Raw genomic sequence first — 12,869 nt, forward strand, 5'->3', positions numbered from 1 at the left:
ATAAAAAGCCCTGAGCTACTATTCTCTCCTCTTAAGGGCTGTTGTGCGCCTGCCTAATTTTCTCATTACTTTTCCCCTCCCAAAGAGGGTTTTTTCTGAGGATTTTTACAAAAATGGTTGTGGGCACACTTCGTTCCTCCCCTGATTCTTCAGCATTAGATACCAAGATGCAAATGTATCAAGACTTTTTCCCTTGGTCTCTGAAAATCTCGTTTTTCTCCTTCCATAGATGGTTCCCTGAATTTCCATCTCCATTGTATTGTTTTTAATTAGCACATGCTGTCTAGCCTAGGGCTTCCATGCAAGTTGCAACATTTCCAAGCCTCTGTTTATAAGATTTTCAAGTCTGAGTATAGTCATAATCATCCTACAGACACTCTTTCAGGCTTAAGAAGTTAAACAGCATGTCTTCCTGAAATTCCTTCTCTCTTTCCCATCATGCCCATGTTTGTAGCTCTGACCATACCAAGATGGCAGAGATTTTATAGTAAATATTAAACACTTTCCTTAAAGTGATAGAGACAGTTTTTTGACACACATCAGAAGTTACAGCTTTACAGTTGGCACAGGGTAGATCACACTATATTCTCATGGACGTGGCATTAGGGAACAGACACGTGTAGAGAAAACTAATAAATTGTTGTGAGCTAACCCTAGGAGGCAGTTAAGCCCCACACAGCCTCTCACTCACTTCCCCCCACTGATAATCAGAAGAGCAGAAGTGAGAAATCCTGGGGCTTAAATCAAAGACAATTTGATAGAGCAAAGCTGCATGTACAAGCAAAGCAAAGTAAGACATAAACTAATTTCTTCCCACTGGCAGGGAGACATTTAGCCATTTCCAGGAAAGCAGGGCTTCATCATCATGCTAACAGCTAGCTGGCATGACAAACACCAAATTCTAACTTCCCCCCTTTCTCTTTCTTTCCCCAGCTTTTATTGCTGAGCACAGCACCACATGGTATGGGATATCCCTTGGGGTCAGCTGTCCTGGCTGTGTCCACTCCCAACTTCTTGTGCACCCCCAGCCCACTCACTTCTAGGGCAGCATGAGAAACACTGAAGGCTTTGATGTTGTGCAATTATTGTTCAGCAAGAACTAAAACATTATAGTTATCAACACTGTTTCGGTCAAAAATCCAAAACACAGCACAGCATGAGCTACACTGAAGACAATTAATCTACTCCAGCCAAAGACAGCACAAGAATCAAATGTTTACATACAATGTATAAGCAATTGCCTATTGGTAACCATCTTCAATTTCTCAGTGCTTACCACTGCATCCAGAAATTCGATGCATCTTTTCAAATCCGGTCTGGAATCACAGAACTGTCTGAAGAGAAGTCTTCCTATAGGCTGTTTGTCACAAAGCTGGCTATAGTCTCTTTCTGGGAAAGAAACAATAAGTAAATATCTTTATTTATTTTTATTTTTGTAATATCACTGTCCTTATTCCTATTTGAGGTCAGAACAACATCAGTGAAACGTGAAGATTTTACATTAACATATCTAGCAAAGATCCCATAAATACGCAATGATCCCAAAGAACAGAGAAACACTCTTCAGTCACATCTGTCTCTTGTAGACTATCACATTTACTAAAAACACACTGAATTATATGTTTGAGTTTCATTTAGGTTAGGGTGCAGAAAGCAACAATATTGTGAAATAGCAATACCAAAGCAAATGGGATTGTTTGGAAAGAGGGAATACAAGACAATAACAGAAAAGGTTAAAAAATTATTACAAGACATTAGGGAAAAGAGTGAAATATATAACCACATCATTCAATTTATAACATGAAGCCTTTTTCTAATTCATGGTTTTGTAAATCTATCCTTTAGGAACAGTTTCCTTTAACAAACAGGGAGCTGTGATACAGCTTTTATCTTCTCGTAAATTTATTTTCTCATAAATTCTCCATCATATTAAAAGTTCAATAGCTTTTTTTGCCAATTAGCACTGGGAAGCAAGACAGAATTCTTTCCATTGACACCACCAAACTGTTACCCTTCCCTCTCAAAAACAATCAACCAGACCATTTAATTCTACAGGACACTTACCAATTGAGGATCTAATACCTTCACAGTGACTAACAGGTGGCAACTTCAGCATCTCTTTCCATTTTTTACTACGCCCACTCCGTTTGCCTAGAAGAAAAATATGAGTAATGTAAAAAATGATACTATGTCAGAATAAAATTAAACATAACATTAGCAGCATAAAATTAGTTCCATTCTGCACAGATGTGTCAGACTACCTTTCATGCCTAGATAGAAATCCATCTGCAAGGATATCCAAACCAACAACAAACTTAATATGGAAGAACTTCTACATGAAAGACTAAAAAATGCACGAAGTCTTTTGCAAGACAAATATTTCCCATTTTGGCTGTGTATACAGAATATCTCTGCAGAGACAAGGCAAATACCTAGGTATTCTGAAAGTTACAAACAAAACTGAAACATCAAAGACAGAAACAAAAAAAATTTTGAGAATTATCTGTCAACCATGGTAAAGAATGGAAGACGTTAAAGTTGCGTAACAAAATACCAAGAACAAAGTTCTTGGATAATCAAGTTGTACATAAATATTCTCTTTCTTTTTCTAAGGGCAGTAAGAGAAGACCCCTCTAATAAATGAGAGGGCACAGCTCAAATACACATCATTTATTCTAGATGATAATAGAATACAGGGTATCAGGAAGAATTTACCTGCTATGGAATTCAGATATTTTCAATGCTTCAGATTTCACAGCATTAGTATTGAATGGATTTTTAAAAACCATTACAGTATTTTTCCTATTGTTTCTCAAAAAATATAGCTGTGCTACTTCTCTGTTACATTGGACTTTTAGCACATTACCTTGACGTGAAGAAGCCAATCTCATTTACAGAAGATACTTATCAAAAAAGCAGAGCTAGACACAGGAACATATATATATATATATACACATATATGTTTGCAAACACAAAACATTTCAGCAGAAGAGTAATTTTTTGCTGCAAAATATTTTAAAAGAAGGTTTTGCTAAGTGATACGGCCAGATGCATTTCCATGTGACAGAACAGCAGCAAATCTGCACAGAAACTTTCTAAGTGCACCAAAGCAGTACATACTGTTAACCACAATGGGAGAGAAAGGAAGGGAGGTACCCCATGTAACCCGAATAGAAACCAAGCTGCAGAGAGGACTCAACTCTTTCAGAATTAAATCATTAGGGAGAAAGGAACTAACACGTTCAGAATAATAAAATAAGTATTTTAAAAAAGCCCCCCTTCACTCAAACATCCAGCTTCTTGAGCAGTTTCACCATTTCAGTTAGAGCAGTCACAGCTTAGTGGACCTTAGCTCATACCAAATTTCCATGATCCTAGCTAACAGAAACACTGACATCTCACTGTGCTGCTGCAACAAAACATTCTCAACTGTAGTATCCCTAGAAGAGTAAACAAACAGGGAATAAAACACCTGTAAACACTGCCTTGCAGACATTATTGCAGACTTACTGCAGTAAGTATCAGACAACTAAAACTTACTCTCTAAAAAAAAAAACTTCTGTACTTCATTTCCTGATATCACTTTGCAGGTCACTCGCCTTCCAAAATGCTTTAGAATACAAACATATGGAATCTACTTCCCATCCCATGCTTCATGCAGTACCAGAATTAATAATGAAGTTGTAATTACCAGCATCATTAAAACAAACTCCAACTACCTGAACAAAATACTTTTGATTTTAAGAAGTTCAATATATGTGTGAAGAAAATCAAATCACACAAAGCAAAGAGCCTTTCCAAGAGAACTGAATACAAACAAAATCAAGGAATATTAACATAGACAGCCTGTACAAGGCTGAACTGTACACTGTATACTGTACACTGAATAACAAGGCCTGAGTGTAGATTATTATGTGATTATGAAAAGCAATGGTCAGAAGTGTTAATTTTAGCCATGTAACCAAAAAATACACAGAAGGTCCACAGAAGTTATATTTTTTCTGTTAGAAAGTGCCCAGAAAGACTAATCTGTGCATGACACTGTACAATCAGTACTGACCAAGAATGACAAATTGACCCAAATTCATACCACAGTGCTGTTTGGAAGAAGTAAAACTGAACTGTTATGTACACCAAGATACCATCTTCTGAAGCACAGTTAAAGAAAAACACCAAAACCACCTCAACCCCCCAAAAAAGAGAGGATCACTGGTGCATTATACTTCAAGTTCAACACAACAAAGTGCTGGACTTGTTTTCTTTTTGCCCCAAATATTTGGTCAGTCCCTTATGATGTGACCATTATGAACTTTATTTTACAAAAAGAGACTACACGCTAAAATGCAACTGCATTCATCATCCTATAGAAGTTGATAAAGACTACATATAATTTATTAATGACACAAAAGAAATGAGTGCTTAGGAATATCAACCACATCAACATGCTCTCTTTTCTCTGAACTGAATGTTTTTGTATTTACAGCAAAAGCACTGTAAAAGTCTGTAAGTCTCAGTAATGTAAAGAGCCATTTCTGGTAAAAGTTATGGCAGGAGGCCAATTTGTTTGTCATATTGCTCCCTAATTGCAAAATCCTTTTCCATTTCTGAAGCAGTTCAAAAGAAGAACCAAATCAAATTATAACAGTTGTGGTTTGAAAGTGTCTTAATATTGATTTCAGAGCTTCTATTCTGGATCTCATTCTAAAATACTTAAGATAAAATTCTTCCAGAAAGACCAACAGCTTACTTTCCAACAGAGCAGCAAAGCTATTAGGTTAATCTGCTTTATGGTTGACCTCTGTGGCTTAGATGAATTACCACTTTGCCTCTTTCAGATGTAATTGCTGGCTAGGAACAATGTCCAACTTGAAGCGACTCATCTTGTACAAAGAGAAGGGTGGATGCAGCAACACACCATTAGAGTGAGGAGAGCACAATTACATTTGCAGGAACACGAGAACCTTACCTTCTTCTCCTCCCCAAATTCTTAGAGTTACAGTTTCAACATCTGCCTCTTTACAGGTTTTCTCTTCTTAAAATGATACATACTAAATTCAGTTAGGTCATTGCACTATAATATGGTATGGGAAAGATGTTTAGATGTTTTAATTTCTCAACTTTTTTTTTTTAAACTTCAGAGAAATACTTGAAAAATGTATGTAAGGCAAAGTGATTGGCTTATTCATCAGTAAAACCACAACTAGTTGCAAAAAAAAAAAAAAGAAACTGCTGTGGTAAAACAAAGCAATCTATGTAGAGAAATAAGAATATATTTCAAGTCATCAGATGGACTTCCGACAGCCACGGTGATCTTTCTTACAGACAGGATTTGCAGACTGACTCTCATTTCACTGAGCACATTGTTCACTGAACATTACTAAGTCATTCTTCCTTGAGACAGAAAATTTGGATTCTGTCAAACAGAATGAAAATGGTGAGAAGCATAGTACTGTCTTTGGCTAATAAATGTACACAGACCATATGTGGTCACATTCAGTGGCTCTTTGGGGACCTCCCTGCCTCAGCTCTCCTGCCTGTGCAGGGCAAGCCCCGTGTGTGTGGCTGAGGAGCACAGAGCTCCACAGCACTGGGGTGCACGATTGCTACAACTTCATTCTTGCAAAACTGAATCCGCAAACCAGACTGTCAGATACCAGCTGAGAAATTCATACTAGACCACACCCAGATAAGCTCTGAAAGCATAAAACTGCAACAAGATGAAACCCTACAGCACGCCTTCAGCTGTATAAATCAAATCAATGGCTTCAATGAAAAAAAGCAAAACAATTGATACAGAAGCTCTACATGACCTACACTGAGATGTATGAAAATAACACAGGCACATACAGTGCCTTAAAATACGTCTTTCCCACAGCAGACACAGTTTTAGACACGTTTCTTAACAAGTTTAAAACTCACATGAATTCAAATCTTCTCCTACTTACACATTTTCCTTTGAACGACTCACAATAAGGATTAAAACCTTTCACTAAAAAAAAAAAATTCAAAACATTCCTGTTAAACTGTGGCCTTATGCTATACAGACATTTATAAACACTGTCCATTAAGTAATAAATTTTGATGGTAAAACCCTACTGGGAAAGATCCACCTTCAAGACACAAAATACCGGGGAACTATTACCTCAGGTCCTCAGATCAGACCATAACACTGGAGTAGCACTGAGCTCAGGCTGGAAGACAAGTTCACACACACCACCACTTGAAAGGTTGTTGTGCTTCCAGTTCTAGAGACAATTCATATGGTACTGCTTTGAGGGATCACTGCAACCTTCTCAACCTTCTCCATTCTGCAGGTCACGTGTGTTTTTCAACATCTCTGTTCCTTCAAAAACAAGCCTGGTCACAAACTTAAGAACTAGGTTAAATAGAGTGGCAACTCTTTTCTATGGAGATTTTTTTTTCCCCCCAGACATACAAGATACAATCTGGCTGGTTCTCAGCAAATTCACAAGACCACCTGGCTGAAAATCCAGGTTTCAGCACAAGGTAGGCACCGAACTCGTCAGCATTTCAAAGGCCAAGGCACTTTTGAACGCAAACAGAAGCAAAAATGCAAGCAGTACAATAAATAAACACATCAAAGACACCTACAGGTTACAGACTGTTATGGCCTTTATAAGATAATATTGCTCACACTCCTGGATTCAAGTGCACAGAGTTGGACTTCAGCAAGGTAATGCTGGAGTCCTTCCGCTTATCTGCCTGTCAGCGCAGGGACACTGGGAGCAGCTCAAGCCCAGCTCTCGATGTGAATATTTGTGCAGCTTGTTTATGTGCACAATCCCTTATTGTTCCCACAGCTATAACCACTCGAACAACTGGTTCTTCACATCGGCTCTCCACACAACTCCAGGGATCATGTGCACATGGAGGAATGCTGGTGCATACACATTGCCCAGCTCCTGCACTTCCAGCAATTAGGTACGGAATGGAAGTCTTGTAGCAACTTCAGTAAATGTAACTCAGATGAACCAGAACTTGTTAATCTAAGCTTGCAATCAAACAATGTAACATCTGTGTATACATTTCATTTTGAAGTGTCTATAACAAATTAATGAACAGGATTTACTAGAGGGAAAAAAAAACAGTAATAAAACTCTGGTTTCACAGACAACTCCTTGACAAACAAGGCTTTTTTTTATCGTGACAGGACATCAACACTGCAACAGATACTAAAGAAATAAAATTCCTTTAAGCAGATTGTGAAACCTCTACCATAATTGCCACATTTGACATAACCAAAGCAGCAGTGTGTATCAATAACTAGACCTCTCATATTGTGTTTATTTAGTAAATGTAATTATTTAAGATTCCAACATGCCCACATGCATTCTTCTTACAGCTCATTAAATAAAGGACAAAAAGGCAGACATTGTGCATAATTCTGTACAAACACAGGAAGACATGTTTCCTGCCACAATGAGTTTACAACAATTTAAAGCACAATTCAATAAGGGAGTGAAATAGAACATAGGAGGCAAACGAGGGAAGAACTGACAACAATTAAAAGCAACTACAAAAAGCCTCGGCACTCTCCTGTTAAAACTCATATTTACTGTTGGTGAATGGACTTTCTGGGTATGAGTGTGCCTTGGTTTCCCCCTTGTCCATACCCCTTAAATAATTAAAGATTTTAGTTCAGTTCAGTAGCCAAATTGCAGCAATCTGAGCAATCTCCTTAGAATTATCTTCCTAGTTACAAAAACACACATTATAGGATACCTTCCTTCTATCATCATCAACACTATACTGAATTATTACCCTATACTGCAAGCAAAAGTAGAATGTATTTCACCTGCAGAATTATTCCAATTGCTTCAAGCCTAGACAGATAAAACCCACTCTTTGAGTGGACTGCTTACTTTCTGTGAAGAGTGCTTCATAACACAATTATCAATGCTGAAACAAGTATCCTGCAGGATTCACTTAAGCCACACTGTGATCACACTCTCTTACTGAAGGGTTCCTGCTAAATCCATCCTTGGGCTGCACCTAGCAATTATCAAATCTGCAGGAGCTTACTGATCCATCTGACAACTAATTTTGGGAAGAAAACCCCAAACCCAAAACACTCAGCAACATAGAAAAAAAACCACCACAAAACCCCACACACCCCAGATTGGTTCATGGATCCAGCTGGAAACTACCTCACCCATTCTGCAACCACAGCCTAGAACCAACACGACCAAGAGCTGGAAGAAAATTTGCTTGAGGCATGACCTTAATTTAGCCAAAATCAATCAGGACACAGAGGATATTATATGCCTAACAGCAGACCCAATTTCCATTTACAAACTGCTCCTGCCACAGCAGTACAAATGAATTTTAAATGGATGCAAATGGACCAGGTATGTTTAAAATGTACTCTTGGCATGGATCCTCAACTGGAGTAAACTGCCACTGACTTCAAAGGTACTACATATCTACCCTTTGGGTGTATTTTTGGAGACTATTACTTTAGGCAATGAAAAAAGAAAGACTCCTAAGCAGTTTAAAACATACAGAGATTAATTTCTTTCCTTCAAAACATCACAGACTATGTGTGGGTTGCTGAAATGAATTTGGGGCTTACATATACTCAAAGGATTTACTGAGAGTGATAGAAATAACTACAAAAACCAGAAGATACAAACATAAAGAGAAAAGTGAATATAAAATACAAATATCTTTTGGTGAACTTTGAGGTTTTTTCAGAATAACTTTGTTTATATTTATTATTTTTCTCCATTTATGAGACAAATTCATCAGTGTCCTTCAAGAGATACTAATTTCAAAGATATTTCTGCTGGGAAAAAATGAATGTGTTAATTCCTCTGCTCTTGTACACAACTAGAAGTCCTATTGCTGTACACTATTCTTTTACACATAAAAATCCCTGTATGTGAAAATCTGAGTAAGGAGAACATGGAATTGCAAGCTTTCACACCAGCTACCTCAGTTCACACATCACTATCACTTAACACTTACCTGTTTCTGTATCTCAGTTCCTGCACCTCAGTGCTCATAAGATCAACTTTGAGTTTGCTTTATAATCTCTTGTTTTTCTACTGAGTCACTTGTGCTTGTTCCACCATAGGGTTCACCTTAAGAGGAAGTTTTCCCTTTTTCTTTCTCACATACAGGTTTCCCTCAAAAAGTAAGGTACACACAAGAGGAAGCACCTGGATTGGCACAGGCAGCCACTTATCCCAGGAAACTGGGATGGGGAATCCCAGAAGACTTTGCACTACAGTTTTCATCTGAAGGCAAATCCCTCCATGGGCAGGTTAGCTCTCAGCAGAAGCAGGTCAACTGGAAAAGTGGACAAGGAAAGAAAAACTCCCAGTATAGCTCCTGACTCCTAAATCTTTGATCCATGAAGTACCAAAGGGTACTTTGTGTCATCACAGTATTTTCTAGTAGCAGGGACATTCAAGCGTCCTGAATTCTGAGCCACCATTGACATCCATAAGAGCAAGTCACATTTACCAAGTCACATTTACAGAAGATAAGGAATCCTCCTGGCTTTCCTTCTTCACATAAAGAAGTGTTGTAGTTGCTACAGAGATATTATAAGTCTTTAACGGACAGAGGCTTCTATTAAAATAATCTGTTTTATTAAAAGGTGTAAACATCCTCTCATGGACAAAATTTAAAGTTTTGAGGCTGAGGGAAAGCTGGGGTTGGATATGGCATAAACAATGGGATTAGTAAACTCCCATAAAGACAAGTTATCATCATGTACATTGAATTAGAAATAATAATAAAAATATCAATTAAATAAATTAACAGTAAGACTTAGTGAGAAGGTAGAAGGTAGCACAGAAACAGAGAGCAATACCACTTTGTTTCTGTTCTGCAGGAGAAGAAAGCAGCAAAAGATGCATTCCAAGCACGCTAATTAGTTCCTTGCTCTCTAATGACATAGATTAAATTTACTTTCTACATATCAAATCAGGTTTAAACAGTAACATGAACCTGGATGTTCAAGGTGTGCTGATCCTGCACACCTACAAATGTAAACCCCAAATTATATTCACATCCCTAATACATTGACATCCAGAAGTATTAGAGTATCTAAAATAAGAGGAAAATTATGAGTACAAATCTGGGATCACGATTTTGACTGTCAGGTCTGGTTATATCCTCAGGTATGATTTGGTGTTATTTATGGGGGATTTCTGAATTCTCATTAAGCCTCTGCCATAGCCTCTCACCAGAACTGGACAGGTACACAACAGCTTTAATTCAGTTTCTATATTTGCAAAATGAAAATGACACATCTCTGGGGTTAAAAGACTTTGTAAGATGCATTCAAGGGTATGGTCTTTTACTGCTCTCATTTTCATCAGAAAAGAATCTCAGGTTAGACTGAGATTGACCAATGCAAGCCATAATTAAACCTCACTGGTTTCTTTCGACATGTCACTGCAAACTATAAAATAAGAGCACAGTAGTTTACATGTTATTTCATTTACAACTGAAATATTTATCCAGGTCAACACCCTCTCTTATCCACACTGAGAAAAATGATTAATGATGTGGCTCAAGCCTATACATGAAAACAAGTAAAGCTGCTATTTTATACTAGATTAGGATTTCACTGTCTTCCATGGGAAACAGTAATTCTGCACTTTTCCACACTATCCCACCTTTCCATACATGATACAGTGAGGTAACAGGAATGTGAAAGTCTGCTCTTCTGTCCCAGTTGTGAGGCCCTTTTAGCAAAGAATATATTTCAGTAAAATATCTATCTCACATACTAACTTTGCCAATTCCATTACCTTGCAGTCTACTGGCAGGTAAGAACAGAGCTGGGACAGGGACTTTACGGAATGGTCCTGACAGATGCAGTAAACCAGACACTCCCAGACCAGACAGATCATGCAACAGTCAGAAAATACTTTCATTTCAACAAGTGTTTTGAAAAATGTGACATAAGAAGTACCCCACGTACAGGAATTCAGACCTGAAAAGGTTAAAAACCTTATACCAATTGATCAATGGAGTTCTGGACTTTTAAAGCCAGAAATCACATTTTTTTGTGCATGCTTACAAAAAAGCCCAGGCCAAGTGAAGGTACAAAAGAGTAACAGTTTATTACCACTACTTTTATAAGTCTCACATCAGGTAGAACTGATCTTCTTCACATCAGCTGCTGTCAGACTTTCATTTAGTTCATTAAAATATCTTGTTTGGTCAGTTCTACCACTATAATTTATTTTAAACATAGTGAAAACTTAACTAAAGAGGCAACCTGACATTAAGCAGCCACTTAAAAGCCTTTCCAGATTACCACTCCACTCTCTGTGGTGAGGGTTTGGGCACAGTAAAGTTTTGAGCCAGATTCCACTTTCCCTTCATTTCTCAGATCACTTTAATGCAAATTCCAAATTCAGGCAGCACCACCACAGACATGTTACCGTCAGTGAAACCAGCCAAAACACGTTCTCTAGTTTGAGGTGGTCTCTTTAGCTAAGGTTGGGAAAAGGCCCAAAATTGTGATCACTGCTCTGGTTTTTAAACCCCACTTCAAAGTCAAAAAGCTGATTTTCCTCTCCTGCTGCTTAAGGCATATTTAACTGGATACACATATGGCGTAAGTGCCAAACCCATTTAGAGTTGGAGGAACTTGCAAAACATACAGAGGCAGATTCTGTTGTTCTTACTCACTTTGAACAGCTCCAGCTAACCTAATGGAACTTCTCTACCCAATTAAGAAAAGCAAGATCTAATCCAAAAAGAATATGCACATTTTATAGTTGAAAAACATACTCTGCACGAAGTACAGTGGTAATCTGGGGAGGCTTTAAAGTGGCCATTTAATGGACAGTTATATACGTGAAAAAGCAGCAGGACTATCTTATTTCAGAATTTTTTTTAAACAGGAACCACGTGTTATACTAAATTAATTATCCAAAATGTTTGTTAGTTGAGGGGAGGAATCTCCAACTCAGGGTTGGGGAGTTCTGGGGAGTCAAACTGTAAATACTAATCTAATGGAAAACAGCAAACTTTTGCATTAAGTTAATACAAAATATTCGATTGCAAAGTACCATTCACCAGCTCTGTTTTTCACAGGCAGGAATTTCAACAAGATGGAGTGCAAGGTTTTCCCAGAGAAATCTTATGTCACTTCGTCCTTTATACCCATGTGCACGTATATTTATAAACAAACCGAGAACTACAGACGAACGACCTTCTTAAAGCATCCGGTAAAAACACTATTTGAATCAAGGGGGAAGGAGGAAGGGGTGGTTGTTTTTTTTTTCAGAAGCAAAGCCACACGGCTGTAACTCCAAGCTGATCCCGCGGGAGGAGCGGGGCAGGTGCCTCGGGGCACTACCCGGGACTCACTGGGACGGTTCCCGCCGCCCCCCCCGAGGGGTCCCCGCCCAGCCCGGACCCCCTGCCCGCAGCCTCTCCTCTCTCCCACCCTCTCCTCCTCCATCACTTCCTCTCCCCCTCCCCGCGGGCCCCTTTCCCCCTCACCTCAGACCCTTTTCCTCCCCCGCCGTGCGCCCCCAGCCCGCCCCGCCTCACCCTCCCGCTTCTCCTCCCCGCGGCTCTCACCCTCCCGGGCTTTCAGCAGCACCGTGTTGGCCACGATGTTCTCGATCTCCATGGTCGGGGGCTCCTTCCCCTCAGGGCAGCCGGAGCGGGGGCCGCCCCTACAGCCTCCTTCGCCCTCTCCTCCAGCCCCGCCACCGCCGCGGCGCCAAGCCTCGGCTCATCCGGCCCCACAGGACCTCAGTGCCGCGCTCGCCTCTTCCCCATCACCCGCTGCTCGCCCCGGCACCGCGCTCTCCCTCCCCGAAGGCGGAGGCGGGGAGCGAGCAGCACCCGCCCGCCCCGGCCATGGCTCC

General features: G+C 39.5%; 1 protein-coding gene across 2 annotated transcripts in view; it reads right to left on the reverse strand.

The window, feature by feature from the left end:
- Window positions 1-12,858, reverse strand: part of GRK4 (G protein-coupled receptor kinase 4) — a 36,499-nt gene extending 23,641 nt beyond the window's left edge. For both annotated transcript variants that reach the window (XR_010430264.1, XM_064653357.1), the window contains exons 1-3: window positions 12,577-12,858; window positions 2,065-2,151; window positions 1,277-1,389 (exon numbers count right to left, since the gene is read on the reverse strand). Coding sequence is in view for 1 of the 2 variants with exons in the window: in XM_064653357.1 (XP_064509427.1) it covers window positions 1,277-1,389; window positions 2,065-2,151; window positions 12,577-12,628 (252 nt within the window). In the remaining variant the exon portion in view is untranslated. The remainder of the gene's footprint in view (window positions 1-1,276; window positions 1,390-2,064; window positions 2,152-12,576) is intronic.
- Between the last annotated feature and the right edge of the window lie 11 nt (window positions 12,859-12,869).

Source organism: Pseudopipra pipra, chromosome 4 (assembly GCF_036250125.1).
Source record: "Pseudopipra pipra isolate bDixPip1 chromosome 4, bDixPip1.hap1, whole genome shotgun sequence".
NCBI lineage: Eukaryota > Metazoa > Chordata > Aves > Passeriformes > Pipridae > Pseudopipra > Pseudopipra pipra.